Here is a 19,037-nt window from a genome sequence, read left to right as displayed (position 1 = left end):
ACAGTTGGTTGTAGTCAGGGGTGAGCTGAAGGGGGCGACCCCTTAGTTCTTCTGACACTATGGGGGCTGGGGGCTCGCGCGTGCTCCACATGCACGCGCGAGCACACACCGTCAGCCGCCCGCGAGCCGTCAATCATTAGCACAACAACGCACCGTTAGGGGCGAGCCGTCTTTAACACCTTAAACAATGGCCTCAACCTGGCTGCAAAGTTATCCCTGTCTAGCTCTGGTCCATGGCGTTAGAAGGAGTTCTCCTTAACGTTATGGTACTTTCCATTCTTTCCCCTCGCACCGCGGTAGCGCAGCCTCTCGTCTGTAGTAAAATAAAAAATGTCACTTTTGGTACTCACCAAAACAAAGACGGTTTAATGGAGTTGAAAGCCTATTCTACTAAGTGGGAACACTCTGAGCCCCCACCTCACGTCTAAAATACACCTTTTGGCCAGAAAATAAAATATTTCACCGGAAGGAAGAATCTGGTCAATAGGAACATTCCATTGACCAGATCTGTAGAGGGCACTGTGGAGTAATCAAAAACAGGTTTTAATTCTGGTGAAATATTTTATTTTCTGGCCAAAAAGTGTATTTTAGACGTGAGGTGGGGGCTCACAGTGTTCCCATTTAGTAAAGTAGGCTTTCAACTCCACAAAACCGTCTTTGTTTTGGTGAGTAGCAAAAGGGTATTTTTTTAATTTGCTTTCAAAACCACTGTTTTGAAAGCAATGTAAGTCTTTAAAAAAAAGTAATTCAAGTAAAGACAAGTTGACTGATTATTTTAAGTACTTATGTGTGGGTGAATCTATGTAAAGGGCTTTTATATAAAACTAAAAGGAAAATAAAATAATTAATTAATTGAAACAAAAATAAAAACAACAAATTAACAATGCAACAAAATAATAAGAAATACATTAATAATCACATGTTGAATACAGTATTTCAACTAGCACTGAGCTGAGTGGCTATGTGCACATGCGTGCCAGTGCGCACGCATGTGCCCGCACGCGTGTGTGTGCACGTGCCCGCGCACGTGACGTCATAAAATATAGCCCCCATAGTTCAAAAATCCACAGCTCACCACTGGTTGTAGTCACAACTAACAGGCAGTGAATAAAACACACACCTGGGATTTGGAGTTTTAGGAACCAAGGTCAGAAGGTAGCAGAAAGGTTGCAGCTTAAATTCCTGTTGCAGGCAAAGTATACTTGAGCACAGCCCTAAGCTTCACAACTTAGTCACTGTCTGCATGTGAACAGTTTTGTATCAAATCAATGGACACACACACACACACACACACTCACACTCACACTCACACACACACACACACACACACACACACACACACAGGATTTTATCGCATAACTCCAGAGATTATGTGTAGCGATTTGTGAGTTTTGGACTCAATCTGTAGGAGTATTAGCAATAAGTGTTTTTGAAGAAAATTGTGAAAAATCTAGTCAGGTGAAAATGGGCATGGCACATATTGGGAGTTGGGTCATGGTCGAAGGAATCCAGGGGGTGGGGGGGCTTCTATTTCCATATAAATACCAAGTCTTCTGGAAGACTGGACAACTTATTCGGGAAGACTGGGCACTCTATACATTGTAAGCTTGTAGATTGGCTATTTTCGGTGCAAATAAGCTATAAGTATGAACAAGGAAGCATCGTTTATACCCTTCTAAATACCTAAATAAAAAGGGACAGTCTCTTATCAAAAAAGAGACTGAAAAAGCGATCCAAGTACAGTTGTAACTTAAGCCAATTTATCTAAGAATAGAGGGTTAAGTGGTGTACCAACAGCAAAGCCAGCAGCCAAAGGAAAAGAAATACAAAAGTAGCTTAAGCATGCACTCGCTACTTTCCTCCACTCCGTTATCTTCGTTGTCAAGGCAACGAGTAGACTGGCCAATCAGAGCGAGCCAGGCAGGGTGTGTCTTAGCAGGCCGGATGGAAGTTAGACCGACACTTTAGTTTAGTACAGTAGGAGACCTAAAACCATCTGTGCTGTAACCATGAGAGCCACGCTGGATGTAACATGGTTTCTGTTTGGCGTCGCTGGCTGGGTCTTAACGTGGGTGACTCTGTTTCACAACTGGAAAATATCCTCCTCTTTCATGGAAAAGCACGAGAACCTTTGGAGCGTCTGTGTCGAGCACTACAATGTAAAGCAATGTCTCACCATTGGAACCCTTCTGAGCTTACCAGGTAGGCTATATGTGACTTAATGGGAGAGAAATAGTTCAGGGAAACAGATGAGGGACAACTTCAGAAGTTCTATACAACAATATTAGTTGAATTGTTATATAAGTATATGGAAATTACATAACATGTACGTGGCCATGTGTGGTCCTGGGGCCACACATGCCCCGGGGGTCCTAACGGGGCCCACAAGTGGCCCCTGGTATGACTATTGTCATGGCAGACCCCTGAACAGTGTTTGTGCTACATTTGGTGCAGATAGGAATAACAGTGGCACACTGTTATTCCTAACAGAATAACAGTGCACCTGTGGCCGTAGTTAACAATTCTTCTGTATTTGTATTTATAGAAGTCTAATCTAATGTATTGTATGTATATAGCCTACATTAGAACCACTTTCTAATGTAATTATTACATAATTAACTAATTTAAAATATCTGTCCCAACTCACGTTGCCCACATTTTGCCTATAATGTCCAAATATAGAATCTACGTCGACGTCGAGAGTGAATGACAAGCAGTTTCATATCTAAGAGACCTTGGGCTCATATGAAAGAGCTCTGTTCCAAAGGGAGGGATTCCGGCACTCATTAAAGGGTCATTTCACCTTAAAACACTTCTGGGGTTATTTTCCTTTCATTGTCCTGTTCAAAAGTCCATGCATTAAATAAGTAATCAAACAAGGGCTATAGCCTTTTATGCCCCCCCCCCCAATACCAGGGTGATTTCACATTATATTAGATATAAGATTGGGACAGCTAGACTTTGTAATACAAAAATCTGTGAATATCCTAGAGTGATCTTGAATTATTACTACAACACTCAGCAATTGAACATAGAGAAACTACAGTATATAGAAAGAGGCAACATAGACAGACAGACAGACAGACAGAGAGACAGACAGACAGACAGACAGACAGACAGAGAGACAGCAGATTTAGACTATTGCCAACACCAGCTAGCAAGCATATTATTATAATTTTTTATTATTCAGCTGTACTAATCAGCTGTTTGTATTTGTTTTTACTTTTCTTTTCACTGAGCCCATTCTAATGAATTTAGGTGGCCATTTAGAATTTTGTCAATAACTCACTCCCTGTTTAATATTTTTTGTTGGACAGCTTACATCCATGTCTGCCGAACTCTGATGGTTGTGGCTATCCTGCTGGGGGGCGTGGCTTCCATCGGGGTGCTGGCTCTTGGACTCAAGATTGGCAGGATGTCGGAACACAAGGTCAAGATAGCTGTCACTGGAGGTGGTCTGTTCATCCTCTCCGGTAAAGACTTTGATTGATTGATTGAATACTTTATTAACCCGGAAACGTATCTGTGTCATTTTAGATTTGAGCTGTAACCATAATTTCATACTTTCAACTTTGGCTATTCAAAAATAGCAGATCTACAAGCTCATAGCACTGAGCTATGAATAAAATTCTAAATCCGTGCTATGAATATATTTATAAATCTTTGAATATATATATTTTTAAAGTGAACATTGTAACTCAAATCTTTGCTTCTGGGGGGTTCCTGGAACAAAATATTTGACATATGTTCGCTTTAAAAAATATAAATTCAAAGAATTGCAAATATTTTCAAGATTATTCCAAAATATCAGATCTACAAGCTATGAGCTTGTATATCTGCTATTTTTGAATATCCAAAGAAATCTAAAATGGCGGATTGAATGGATTAAAAAGACTATTTACAGTAGGCCTACAGGTAGTAGGCTACAGGCACAGGTTATGCTAAAAGCCCCAGGGGCTTGTTTCCATTATGGATCCCTATTTTATACTTTGGATGTTCGAAAATTGCTCGACTCTTTCTGGTATAGTTTAAAAAAAGTTTGACTAAAGTATATTTTGATGCCAATCCTCCAGGGATCCCGCTGTCTCTCCAATCCTTAAGCACTTTGACAGTGTACAATTTTAAATACAGGCCTTTTACTTTGTAACAACAGAGTATTTCTGCATTGTGGTATTGCTACTTTAAATCGTATGGAAACAAATTCAGAACTTTATCTGAAAACAGAGCCATAGCATAATTATGGAAACAAATACAGAACCTTATTAGCCTGATTTCTCAGACTGAAGCACAGTGGAGGGGGCGGAGTCTATGGTCTGGAGCCAGGCTAGTTTTGCACTTTATTTTATAACTGTTAAAGGACGACTTCACCCATTTTCCACCCAATCTTCATATAATTGGTCCTCACTGAAAAAAATCTAAATGGTAAAAAAAACTATTCTACTCGGTCTGTGTCTAGGATGCTGTGGACACTTCAGAAACCCACCCACCAGTGACATCATCTTTAGGCAGGTTTCTTTTTTTAAAAACAAGATTTCACCTTTTTTATTTGGAATTGTATTAACGTGAGAACAATGGCTTCCATTATATCATGCTAACTATCCATGAATAGAAAGCCTGCCGTTTCTAATAGCTTGGATTCCCCATCGATGATGTCACTGGTAGGGGGGTTTCTGAACTGTCCACAGCCCTCTTCTGAGACACAGACAGGGTAGAAAATAATTGCAGGCCTACCATAATATGAATGAGCAGTAGTGAGGAGTGGACCAATTATATGAAGATAGGTTGAAAATGGTCCTTTAATATTTTGTACAGTCACCTATCTCAGAATTATATATATTTTTAAAGCTGTCTTACGTTGTTCCTTAATTTTTACTGACAGTTGTTTTTTTACAACAGGTGTGTGCACCTTGATAGCTGTGTCCTGGTATGCCTCTAGAGTTGTCCAGGAGTTCCACGATCCCTTCTATGGAGGAGTGAAGTAAGTATTTGGATAATATTCAGCTCAATCTACTTTATATAATAATACTCAGGATTCCATTTATAAAACAAATATAAAAAAAAAAAACTTATCACAACATAAATATCAAACTTGAAATGCATATTTAAAGGACAACTTCAGCCATATCTTCATATAATTGGTCCTCACTAATGCTCATTATAATATGGCACCATTTACCGTGTCTGTATCTCAGACAGTTCAGAAACCCGCCTACCAGTGACATCATCGATGGTGAATCCAAGCCAATAGAAACTGCAAGCTATATATAAATATATTAAAAAAAACATTTTATCATGAGCATTAGTGAGGACCAATTATATGACAATAGGTTGAAAATGGGTGAAGTCGAAGGATATCAAAAACAGGACCCCCCCCGCAGCAAATTCAACCCTAAGAATACTAATAAAGACTAATAAAGTATATTTTGTGTATATTTTGTAGGTTTAACTTGGGATCAGGTTTGTATGTAGGATGGGCAGCCTCTGCTCTGGCCATCCTGGGTGGCTCCCTGCTGTGTGTGTCCATGCTGTGTTGTTGCTGTGACCCTCCGAGACCCCCAGCAACGAGACCCCCAGCAACGAGACCCCCAGCAACGTACAACACCACCCACCACCACGTCTTCTACAGAGCAGCTCCTGATCTGTACGTTTAGCCCCATTCAATCTGGGAACGCATCTGTGTCATTCTTTTATTTCTTTCGCTGTTCAAAACTAGCAGATCTACAAGCTCATAGCACGGCACTCTGTGCCGCGCTATGAGCATGTAGATCTGCTATTTTTGAAAAATCATGAAAATGTGTGCAAATCTTTGAATATATATATTTAAAGCGAACATTTGTAAAATGTTTTGTTCCAGGGACCTCTCAGAAGCAAAGATTTCAGTTACAGATGTTCGCTCTAAAAATATATATATTCAAAGATTTGCGCAAATTTTCAAAAATAGCAGATCTACAAGCTCGTAGCGCGACACTCTGTCCCATGCTATGAGCTTGTAGATCTGCTATTTTTGAATTGCCCAAAGTATAAAATAATGGTTATAGATCAAATCTAAAATGACCGGATTGAATGGGTTAACCCATTAAGACCTCAGGCCGATTCCACAAATGCCTTCTAAATCAGTGGTTCTCAAACTTTGTCGTGCCAAGGAGGACACCCCTAAAATGATATATATTTTCCCGTGGACCCTCCATCTGAAAATGTTTTGTGCCAGGGACCCCCAGAAGAGAAGATTTGTGTTGAAAAACTAAAAATGTTCAAACATTCTCAAACACAGGCGCTCGGGTGGCGCAGTGGTAAAGTGCCTGTCCACCACCACGGAGGTTGCGGGTTCGAATCCACCGTGGTGCATCCCGCTTTGACGAGCGTCTACACGTCGTACACAATTGGCACGTGTTCGGGGGGGGGGGGGGAGGGGGAGCCGGGCGGGGAGAGTGATACTGGTCACTGCGTGTATACTCCTACGGGCTGGGGGCGGCATCTGTCAGCAGGGAGTGTTTGGCGGGAGGAGTAGGATGAAGGTTCTACATCCTCCCGGTGGGGGCTCCTCACTGGCAGGTGAGTCAGTAGGGTGCAACAGCAGTGACAACACAGAAATGTGTGTGTGTGGGGAGGAATCAATTGGCACAATGACTAAAATTGGGGAGAAAACACACTTTCAAAAATGTGTTTCAAAACTAGCATGGAGGCTACAAGCTCCACTACTCTACTCAAGTCTCTTATTCAGTTCATTATTCAACTGTTACTGTTCAGGGTTTTACTGACATAAATGTTGGAGGGAGAAGAGAGGTTTAATACAATTATGATGATCTGTTGTATTTATGATGAAAGTCCTCAAAGTATTACAAAGTCCAACTGAAAGATGAGACAAACAAAGATACAACAAAGCAGAATCCTTCTGCTCATTCTACAAGCTCACATTATAAACTACAGCTTGTTGTCATCATACCACCATCTCAAATGTTTTTTTCCTTCTTGTTTTGTGAATTTGTGTGTGTGTGTGTGTGTGTGTGTGTGTGTGTGTGTGTGTGTGTGTGTGTGTGTGTGTGTGTGTGTGTGTGTGTGTGTGTGTGTGTGTGTGTGTGTGTGTGTGTGTGTGTGTGTGTGTGTGTGTGTGTGTGTGTGTGTGTGTGTGTGTGTGTGAGCGATATCACAATTTTTTGAATTCAACTTGGTTTGGTTCTCGACTCTTACCTGCACTTCTGTATGTTTCATTCTCACTGCTGTCATTTGCTGTTATGACACCTGAATTTTGCCACGGGACCAATACAGGTTTAGCTTATTCTTATTTTTGTATATTATATGTTCCTGATTCTATTTATTCTATTCAGACTGCATAATTTAGTGCGGTCAAAGTACTTCTGCCCCTGCACTATAGAGCAGTGCTGAATGACTTGTACTCTATGGAGAGAATACCCCAAAAATATGAATTACTTTGATTTTGATTGATTGATTGATTGATTGACATAATTCATATTTATAAAACAATAAAAATCATTGTGGTCCTTTATTAATTATCATTTGTTCTGTTCATTATTATTCAGTCTTATTACACGGCTTGGTTGAATGCTTGAGTCACTCACTGAATTCAAATCGCAGAAATATAGTTGCAAGAATAGTTGAGAGGGTCAAAACTGAAGTGACCCCCCAGAAAGTGAGGGAAGGGTCTGAAATTTTGAACCCTGTAATTTTCTGACAGTTTGGCAACAAAAAAAAACTTCCTAAGAGAATATATAGCCTACCATACCACACTATTACTATGGATTTTTTTAATAGATCCTAATATTGTCCAACTAGTTCCTTGTAGGTTTCTGTGCTTGGTGGTTTTTAACAGTATTTCCATGTACTTAGTACTTACTTTTCAGGCCGTGACCCCCCAAAATAATCATATTTGAACTGGGGACCCCCCAGATAAATATTGTGAAAATAGCAGATCTACACAATTTTGCCAATGTTTGACCAGTTTTTATAGTATAGTTTGTCTTATAAGTCCTTACATTGTCCCTTCACTGTCATCTGGGGACACCCCCCCAAAATCATGTGGGGACCCCCTGGGGCTCCCAACCCACAGGTTGAGAACCACTGTAGTAGACAATCATGTAGTACTTTCTTACTATCAATTTCCTATGAGTTTACAAGTAGCCTATTAACATACATTGTAAGGTAGGACTCATTGAAGCGTGATTTGATCACGTTTCAACAATAGGTTTTGTTGGTGTGATGAAGGGTACACCAGGTGGCAGTGTATGCTTGTCATATTTGAAAGTGTTCTAACGCTTTCATCTTATTACTTTCCAGCCGTTGCCCGAACACCCCCAGTAACGCATCCTCTCGTCTGTAGTAAAAAAAATAAGAACACACTTTTGATATACTCACCAAAACAAAGACGGGTTTAAGATGGTGAAAGCCTACTTTCCTTAGTGGCAACAGGAGCCCTCCACCTCACCTCTAAAATACACTTTTTGGACAGAAAAGAAAATATTTCACCTGAAGGAAAAAATGTATGCTGTAGTTAGGCCAACTCCTGTGACTGCGCCCCCTACAGATCTGGTCAATGGAATATTTCTATTGACCAGATTTTTCCATCCGGTGAAATATATTTTTTTCTGGTCAAAACGTGTATTTTAGACGTGAGAAGATGGGGGGCTCAGAATGTTCCCACTAAGGAAAGTAGGCTTTCAACAATCAACACATTAAAACAGTCTTTGTTGTGGTGAGAAGCAGAAGTGTGTTCTTTATTTTCACTACAGACGAGAGCGCTGCCGGGGTGTCCGGGCAACGGCTGAAAAGTAACAGCGTTAATTGTCCATGAGCCAGACAAGATTTGATTATCAAATGAGTGGGCAAAACCGTACCTGTATTAAATTGTTTATAGGGTCAATATAAGTAAATAAATATATGATAACCTTTCCACAGGAGCAGCTTTTTCATATTTATCACACTTTTTGTTATTTTCACCATACAAACATGACAGGTGAAAAAAATTACAAAATTACAAAAATAGTTATCATAATGAAACTTCCCCAGTTGATTACTTACATGAAGACAATGATTTATCGTATTACAAGTTTTCTGAAATTGTATATTTAAATATGCAAATTAGGCATTTAGACCATGAGCCCCAAAATTGAGCCATGATTATCAAATGGGTGGGCAAATCCAGGTTTGATTTTTTGACTAGCTGTTCATCTCTAGTTTACAATTTGGCATGATAACCATTGCAGACTAGTAGCTTAGTGGTAGTTATCATGCGTTGAATATGTGGACCCCTATATTGTCACATGCAAATTGTATGAACAACTTTTGAACCTTATTTTGTGTAGAGACGAACCCACTTTCCTGCATAATTCAAGTATAGGGAATTGATTGGAAAGGTTATTTTACTTCTTCAAAACTTCCATATATGCTTACATGGCTTTTTAATGCAAGATTTTGCACACAAATCGGATAATTTGAAAATAAGTCTTGTAAATATCCCCAATTTGAAAGTATGTGCTGAGAACCAATGTTCCTAATGTCTATAAAAAAAGAGGACCTGACTGTGCCTTGCCCCTGATGTGTACCAGAACCCCTGAACCTTCTCCCTGCCATATCCCTCCCTTGGCCTTGTCATACAATCCTCCTTTGTATCTCTATATATTTTTTAAAAGTAAAACTGATATGTTCACCATACAACAGCCTCCGTCTGCCTTCTGGGTCCCCACTCTCCGTATATATTTCCACATAACTAACTCATCTTACTTGATAAAGTGATCATTTGGTCCTTCAAACTCTCTGTGTCATATGAAACAAACTCATTAGTTAATTTTGACTTGATGTATATGAAGGTAAAAGAAACAAACAAAAAACTAGAATTTGGCCACCAAAACATGTTCTTTTTTATGCCTGCTCACAGTATTTTCTTATTTATGGAGTGATACATATAGATATTGAATATTCCCTCGTTAAAAACCTTTGACTCTAACATCTTAACAAAATGAAACAAGAATGTTGACTCTGGCTTTGTCCAATGTTCCAATGTTGATTCTGGAAAGTTATGCAAAATCGGGCATATTTTCCTATATAATGCCTAATTTGCATATTTAAATATACAATTTCATAAAACTTGTAATACGATAAATCATTGTCTTCATGTAAGTATTCAACTGGGGAAGTTTCATTATGATAACTATTTTTTAAATGTTGTAATTTTTTCACCTGTCATGTACGTATGGTGAAAATTACAAAATGTGTGATAAATATGAAAAATATATATATTGACCCTATAAACAATTATATACAGGTACGGTTTTGCCCACCTATTTGATAATCATGGCTCATGGACTATAAGGAGAGAACTCATTCTAACGTATTGGACCAGAACTACTTTCAAGTCGACTCCCTGTGTCTGTACAGGTCAGGCCGAACCAGCCAGGATCCATTCAATGTCTAGCAGTTGTATTAATCAAATAAAGTTGACAGCAGTGGTGGAAAGTAACTAATTACATTTACTCAAGTACTGTACTGAAGTACAATTTTGAGGTACTTTACTTGAGTATTTCCAATTTTCAATACTTTTACTTCTACTCCATTACATCTCAGAGGCAAATATTGTCATTTTTACTCCATTACAATTATTTGAAAACTTAAGTTACTACTGTAGTTAGCCTACTTTGTAGGTTTGAATTATTATTACAAAACATACATGAACCACTTCAGCCCTATTTGAACTTGGGCTATTTTCAAAAGATTTGAATACATTTGATACGATAGGCTACCTTGTGAAACATAATGAGTAATTTTACTTTTGGTACTTTAAGTATATTTTGATGCCAATACTTTTGTACTTTTACTCAAGTCAATTTTGATTACCGGAACTTTTACTTATAACAGAGTGTTTGTACATTGCAGTATTGATACTTTTACTTAAGTAAAGAAATGTACTTTTTCCACCACAGTATAGGCCTACAGTATATTATACACCGCACAATTAAATGTGTAGGCTACTTATGGCTCAAACAATTATATGGAAGGAAAGCAAGTTAAGAAAGATCAAATGTGATCAAATGACTTTATATGTAAAGATGAAGTTATTTGGTCATCAGAACAGGAACAAAAAGAAAATGCTGATCAGCAACTGCACATTTAGGTTTAAAATGAGCAGCACTGACACAAACATAATGCACACAATGCATAGATGTTTATAGATTTTTTAACAAATATATCTGTTTCTCCTTTTCCCCTTTTCAAATGTCCTTCATTTAAAGATTTGGGTCATTCCTGCAACAAAAGTAATTCCTGACCACACACACATTACTAAAGAGACAAAACACAAAAGTTACCATGTTACTGTCAGATTTCATGACAAAGACATTCTCTGTGACATTGCCGGCTATATCCCTACCCCCCCCTCTATCTCCCTCTCTCTCTTTCAATCTCTCTCTCTCTCTCCCTCTCCAATTTAGGCATTTAGCAGATGCTCTTAATCCAGAGCTACTTAAAAGTAAGCAAGGTAAACACAAGGTAATACATCAAATGCATATAGACAGTGTAGTGCCTCAGTAATCTGTAGGTAACCAAGAACTTATCATCAGTCTAAACATTATAATATCAAAAAATAAATAATCTGCATTGACACTATACAAACTATAGGATGCCAGGGCAATAAATTAACCATCTGTCTAAATAACATGCTATCTAAATTACATTTTGACCTTTTCATAAGACTGCAAGGTTGTCAAGGCTAGGGCAAGTGCTACGGGCTAAGGTGGAGTCTGAAGAGGTGAGTCTTCAGATTAAGGCATAAAATTGGGAGTGAGTCTGCACTGCAGTTCTAACTGCAAAGGGGAGTTCGTTCTACAGTTTGGGAGCTAGAAGGGAGAAGAGCCTGAGACATGTGGAGCGGATGTTTTAGGGAAGGTTCTGACATCGTCCCTGTGTTAGCTGATCTCTCTCTCTCGATCTCCCCCTCTCCCTCATTCACTCACTCACTCAGTTTAGCGCATGGATCTTGCATGAAAACATGTGCGCCACCCTGCGTCTGATCTGGTGGAGGTTCATGCCGTAGATAATGGGGTTGATGAGAGGAGTAACCACCAGGAACTCGGCTGCCATGATGTTCCTGAGCGGCCTCAGGCTTTGGGCCTTGCTCCCGAACCGAGTGTTCAACGCGTCAAACACCAGAGCCACGACAGTTTGACCACCTCCCAGTTGGTGCAGTAGAGCTTCTGAGGGTGGGTGCCACAGAGCGGTAACCGGGTTGTGAACAGTGTCCCGATGGCTGTCTCCAATAGAGTGAGGCCCCAGGCAAGCATCAGCAGCCGTGTGGCGGTCCGATGCGTCATGATGGAGTGGTAATGCAGAGGCTTGCAGATGGCTACGTAGCGGTCGTATGCCATGACCGTCAAGGTGCTGAACGCATAGAAAACGTAGACAACGAAGAGCTGAGTGATGCAGCCGTTGTAGGAGATGACTGGAACGTCAGATAGGAGGTCGTGGAGGAGCTTTGGGTAGAAGCTGGATGCTCCGTAGAGACCGTTTACACACAGGTTACACAGAAACAGTTACATGGGCTCATGGAACATTTTCTCCAGGAAAATGGTGATGATGAGGGTGAGATTGACGAAGACGGTGAAGAGATACGAGCAGACGCGTTGCTAGCTAGGTCTCTAGGTGTGTCTAGGTCGCGGATTTCGGCGGATTTGGGTACTTTCCCCCCCGTTTTTTGTTACTTTATTTCGGTTTTAGGGTTAGGGGTAGGGTTAAGTTAGGGTTATAGATATATAATAAAATTAAAATTAAAATTAAAAACTATTTTTATTTCTTTTACATTTTTATTGGTGGTATTTGGATAAAACATAGGTGGCTATAGACACCGAAGCCCCCACGTAACGACGCCCCTGGATACGAGACGAGAGCGAACACAAAGTAGATTTGTCTGTTCGTCTGTGTTTCGTTAAGTCCCTGAAGAACAAACACAATGTCTGTGTTGTTGTTCATCTTCAGGCCTGTGCTAAATGTCTGCCAAACTCCTCATTTTAGCATTCGTTTACAAACAAGCATTTACTTTACTTCATTTAATTCTCAGTCCCATGCACATTTGAGGGGTAAAACTAATTTCTAACAGCGCTCGGTTACAAAAAGCAGGCAAGCAATTCAAACACTTATCCTAAAACACAGTATTTCAATAGCCCCATGGCATGTGATGTGCACTATTACTCCATGTATAGGGGCACACAATCCAAAGGCAATTATTGTGGAGGCCAAAACACAGCTATGATGTAAACATTATCAAAGATATTAAACATCTTTAATAATAAATATTAAAAAAAGAATTGGACAGTTAACTTGATATTGAAATCATTAAAAAGATAAACAATGGAAATAAAACGTTATATTAAGAGGACAAATCATTTGTAAATTTATGGAATAGCGGTTAATTCCATTTACTAGCATTAGTAATGGGGTGCTCTTAATGCTTTAAGAAAAGTACCACATAGCCACTGCATGTCAAGCAAATTAACAAGTGCTGACAGACAAGTGAACAATGTAAGTAACAGTGACTTTTTTGTAATTATTGCCCTTTTGTTTTGAGAACTTTTTTTTATTATGTCCATTCAGTTTCTGAAGTAGGTTGGTGTTCATATGGGTAAGTGAACACAACTATGGAACAAAATGTACCAAGCGAGTGATAAGACACATGCAATTATCCTGGATGATTACAACCTGTACAGCTGTCATGCCTAATTCACATGTAACCTTAGGAACAAACAAGGTGTGTGAGCCAGCACCTAGAGTCCCGATACAATTTCTTTAGCAGTGCTTTGAAAATCAACACATGTAACCCCTAATAAAAGGGAGCCCTGCATAGATAAAGCCAAAATACACATGCACTTTTACGGACTTCAAACACAATAACAACCCTGTTACACATATAGTTTTACCAGTAAAGCCAGCCACTGTTTTCATAGAGAATACAATCACCAGTGATACATCTATAAACAGAATGAAATACAGTATCCAAGGACTAGAAGGGTACAGAAGCTGCCTGTCTATATAATACAGAGTATAACGTAGATTATCATAAAAGTACACTACAGAATGCAGAACATGTTCAATGATTTACTTTCCCATCTAAACATGGGACAGCAGTCCCATTTCCAAACAGAAAATATTTTATACACTTATATATTTTCAACCAGATTCACTTTAAAAGGTGTATTCATCAACAACCAATATGACAAAATATTTATAAGAGGGACTCTTTCAATAACCGTACCACTTAAAGTGCCGATCTGTACGGTGCTATTATCAATTTTCTCAGCTTGTGACCAAATATATTTAGTTTAGTCAGCATATTATAGAATTTGTATCCCTATGGTGCTGTGTGTTCATGTTCACAGCTCTCTGCTGTCCTCAGTGCTGTGCAGAGAACAGAAAAAAAACACCCCTCTGTAGTCAGAAGCTCTCATACAGAGCTTCAGGAGAACAAGCAGAGAATAAGAATAGAAAGTATTTTTGATTACATGAATATTACAATCAACCAACAGTCATAAGTACAGAGGACACACTATACAGGAGATCTCACCATGATCATCAGGAATATGAACACCAACCACTTATAAACTATATTTATGTACAGTTTGCATCGTTATTTAAACTTCCCTATGTGTTTCCCCCCTGGCTTACCCTTTAGATTGGTTAGGCAGACCCAGTAGTATATCTGTATGTTACAGTATATTAAACATATGAGTATGTACAGTATGTTAAGAATAAAACGTTGAACACTTGACATACAAACAAATCAGACAAATGTTAATTAAATGCAATCAGAGATAAATATATATTACACACACACACACAGGCTGCAGGCAGCCGTCCTGCCTGTAGCCTGGACTGACACAGAGTGGAGCACATGTTTTTTTCTGTGCGCGACAGATTTCAGCTGGGTTTTTTTTTCATTGTTCGGCCGTGTGCGCGTCAACGTTCGGCCGTGTGCGCGTGGATGCACGGGCGCACGCTACAGGGAACATTGGATAGGGTTCCTTCTTTGACGAATACAACGTGTGGCCAATTGCATTTTAGGGGAAAAAAACAACAACCAGCGAACCTAAAAGTACTCAGTACTTTTTAGCCTTCTTTGAAATTTACATCTAACGTCTTGGAAATGTACTCGAGTAAGAGTAATAAGTATCAAATAAATCTAATACTTAAATACAGTACTCAAGTAAATTTACCACCTCTGTAAATCAGAACATCTGAGCAGGAACAGAATCAAAGGCCAAAAGATCTTGATCAACTGCAGTTAGTTTTAATATCGTCAATATATTTAGTCATAGTTTCAGTCATCATAGCTTAGTTCTATTTAGTTTTTATTTAGATTTCTTCAGTGAAAAAGGTAGGCTATAGCCGAAGAACGAACGATTTTTCATCATCGTTTTAAGTCGAAATTAACACTGACACACACACACACACACACACACACACACACACACTCACGCACATACTCGTGCGCATGCACACGCATGCACGCATGCACGCACACTCACTCATTCACTCACTCACTAGCATGTGGATCTTGCGTGTAAACATGTGCGCCACCCTGCGTCTGATCTGCTGGAGGTTCATCCCGTAAATAATGGGGTTGATGAGAGGAGGAACCACCAGGAACTCGGCTGCCATGATGTTCCTGAGCGGCCTCAGGCTTTGGGCCTTGCTCCCGAAGCGACTGTTCAACACATCAAACAACAAGGACAAGATAAAGTACACCAGCGTCACCAGGTGAGGGAGACAGGTCTGCGTGAACTTCCTGCGGTCGTCACGCGAGCGCAGAGCGGCGCGCACAATGCGCACGTAGGACACAATGATGAGCAGCACCTGGCTGACATGAGACACGATAAGAATGAAGCCATATGAGTTGTTAATCGTGGTGTCGATGCACGACAGTTTGACCACCTCCCAGTTGGTGCAGTAGAGCGCCTGGAGGTGGGTGCCACAGAGCGGCAGCCGGGTAGTGAGCAATACTCCCACTAACGTCTCCATCAGAATGAGGCCCCAGGCCAGCATCAGCAGCCGTGTGGCGGTCCGATGTGTCATGATGGAGTGGTAATGCAGAGGCTTGCAGATGGCTACGTAGCGGTCGTATGCCATGACTGTCAAGGTGCTGAACTCATAGAAGATGTAGGAGTAGACAACAAAAATCTGAGTGATGCAGCCGCTGTAGGAGATGACTTGAACGTCAGACAGGAGGTCGTGGAGGAGCTTTGGGTAGAAGCTGGATGCTCCGTAGAGACCGTTTACACACAGGGTACACAGAAACAGGTACATGGGCTCGTGGAACATTTTCTCCAGAAAAATGGTGATGATGAGGGTGAGATTGGCGAAGATGGTGAAGAGATACGAGACAAGAGCGAACACAAAGTATATTTGTCTGTTCGTCTGTGTTTCGTTAAGTCCCTGAAGAACAAACACAATGTCCGTGTTGTTGTTCATTTTCAGGCCTGGGGGCGATTCTAAATGTGTAACTTACTCCATGTATAGGGGTATACAATCCAAAAGCATGAAGAAAAGAGGAACAGTAGAGCGTGAGCAAAATATAAATATGGAGATATGAGGTTTCTGCCTGACAACAACGATACGTAGATATCTTGATTTCTTTGTTCTCTTTGACCTCTTTGATATGCTTCTTTGATGTTAGATTTTTCTCCCTGCTCTACCTCTCCCTGTCCCCACTCCTTTTTCTTCTTCTATCTTCATGAAAAACAACAAAATGATGGAGCTTGCGCAAAAAAAACGAATTTCAACCACTTCTTTACACCTGCAAACCAGTGATGTGACAATACATTTGATTTGTGATTCCTGATCAGAGTAAAGCAGAGTTAAGCATGAACACTGGCCAACAAATAACAGGAGAAATAGTCACATAAATAGAGCGAAAAGAGAAAGTGCCTAGGATACCAGGGTAAACATCAAACCTAGCATTGTTTTAAACAACATGCTTTCTGAATAACATTTAACCTTTTGTGGGCAGGCAACAACAAATCTAAATAGGAAAATAAGTAACCAACATAGAGTATATCTGCTTAGTATAACTAGCATGTATATAACAAAAAGTTAAAAGAAGGGATATAAGGAGAGAGAAGTGTTAGGCTGTGAGGTGACATCTGAAGAGATGAGTTTTCAAACTGTGGCAGAAAATGGGAAGTGAATCTGCAGCTCTGAAAGAAGTGCTTCACAAATCAAAATACACGTTGTCAGAAAAGTCATCCACTGTTTCCATAATCAAGAGTACAATTATTACTAACCAGTAATAAAACTAAGAGCAGAATTGAATACAGTATCCAAGGTCAAAGGATGGCAGCAGCTGCCTGTCTGTAACGCAGATTAATATAGATTATCATCATAGTACACCACGGAATGAAGACCATTTTCACTGTTATACATTCTACAAATGTACCTTCTAAACATAGCACAGCATTCTGTTTCTATACAGAAAGACACGTTTCCAATAACTTAAAAGTCAATGTATCATCGATCCATATGACCAGTTACTGTATTTATAACTAGGGATTCTTTCAATAGCTCAAGTGGAAGGCATTTCAAGTGCTGAACTGTACTTTGCTATATAATAAAAATGAATATTTACTTCATTAATAGAATCATGTTACTGTATGTCCACAGCTCTCTGCTGCCCACAGTGCTGTGCAGAGAACAGAAAACAACTATTTTCTCAGAGGCTCAGAAGAATAACCACAGAATAAGAATAGAAAGTATTTTTGACCTCAGCCTGATCATCACTAAACAACCAACAAAAATATGAACATCAACCACTTAAAATGTTCACATCTAAATATAAGTTCTATTTATTGCTCATACTTCAATTTCTTTAACTTTATCTTATGTTTTTTATGCTATGTACACTGCAGCCACAGGAGCATGTCACTGCACATTGTATTCAAACGTAAAAGTATGTCTGTAGAAATAAAACCTTGAACCCAAAAAATCATACAAATATTAATTCAATAAAATTAGACATAAAGTCATAAATTAGCATTCTTTATCTTTACCATATCTGTTTTATATGCTATGTACACTGTAGTCACAGAAGCATTTCACTGCACATTGTATTAAAAAGTATAATGTAAATAACATTTAACATTTTGTGGGCAGGCAACAACAAATCTAAATAGGAACATAAGTAACCAACATAGAGTATATCTGCTCAGTATAACTAGCAAGTATATAACAAAAAGTGACAAGAAAGGATATAAGGAGAGAGAAGTGTTAGGCTGTGAGGTGACATCTGAAGAGATGGGTTTTGAAACTGTGGCAGAAAATGGGAAGTGAATCTGCAGCTCTGAAAGAAGTGCTTCACAAATCAAAATACATGTCGTCAGAAAGGTCATCCACTGTTTCCATACTCAAGAGTACAATTATTACTAACCAGTAATAAAACTAAGAGAAGAATTGAATATAGTAGCCAAGGTCAAAGGATGGCAGCAGCTGCCTGTCTGTAACGCAGATTAATATAGATTATCATCATAGTACACCACAGAATGAAGACCATTTTCACTGTTATACATTCTACAAATGTACCTTCTAAACATAGCACAGCATTCTGTTTCTATACAGAAAGACAAGTTTCCAATAACTTAAAAGTCAATTAATCATTGATCCATATGACCAGTTACTGTATTTATAACTAGGGATTCTTTCAATAGCTCAAGTGGAAGGCATTTCAAGTGCTGAACTGTACTTTGCTATATAATAAAAATTTATATTTACTTCATTAATAGAATCATGTTACTGTATGTCCACAGCTCTCTGCTGCCCACAGTGCTGTGTGTGCAGAGGACAGAAAACAACTCTTTTCTCAGAGGCTCAGAAGAATAACCACAGAATAAGAATAGAAAGTATTTTTGATTACATGAACACTAGTACAGAGGACACAGGTCATACAGGAGACCTCAGCCTGATCATCACTAAACAACCAACACAAATATGAACATCAACCACTTATAATGTTCACATCTAAAAATAACTTCTATTTATTGCTCATACTTCAA

General features: G+C 39.3%; 3 protein-coding genes across 3 annotated transcripts; 1 reads left to right on the top strand and 2 right to left on the bottom strand.

Annotated features, from left to right (window-relative positions):
* Window positions 1-2,009: 2,009 nt before the first annotated feature.
* On the top strand, window positions 2,010-5,651 carry LOC308085251 (claudin-15-like; the record flags this gene model as incomplete). Its single annotated transcript, XM_080428329.1, has 4 exons — window positions 2,010-2,202; window positions 3,318-3,473; window positions 4,897-4,978; window positions 5,441-5,651. 4 exons carry the CDS (start codon window positions 2,010-2,012, stop codon window positions 5,649-5,651), a joined length of 642 nt encoding a protein of 213 aa, XP_080284455.1.
* Window positions 5,652-11,964: 6,313 nt separating this feature from the next.
* On the bottom strand, window positions 11,965-12,972 carry LOC308085250 (olfactory receptor 4C45-like; the record flags this gene model as incomplete). Its single annotated transcript, XM_080428328.1, is given in 4 exon segments — window positions 11,965-12,121; window positions 12,154-12,536; window positions 12,540-12,629; window positions 12,886-12,972. Coding segments are annotated over 4 exon segments (717 nt in total).
* Window positions 12,973-15,525: 2,553 nt separating this feature from the next.
* Window positions 15,526-16,464, bottom strand: LOC308085249 (olfactory receptor 52J3-like; the record flags this gene model as incomplete). Its single annotated transcript, XM_080428327.1, has 1 exon — window positions 15,526-16,464. One exon carries the CDS (start codon window positions 16,462-16,464, stop codon window positions 15,526-15,528), a length of 939 nt encoding a protein of 312 aa, XP_080284453.1.
* Between the last annotated feature and the right edge of the window lie 2,573 nt (window positions 16,465-19,037).

The sequence above is a fragment of the Gymnoscopelus braueri genome (assembly GCF_963280865.1).
Source record: "Gymnoscopelus braueri genome assembly, chromosome: 5".
NCBI classification, from domain to species: Eukaryota; Metazoa; Chordata; class Actinopteri; order Myctophiformes; family Myctophidae; genus Gymnoscopelus; species Gymnoscopelus braueri.
Note: the sequence above shows the minus strand (reverse complement) of the source record. Positions and strands in the feature narration are given on the sequence as shown.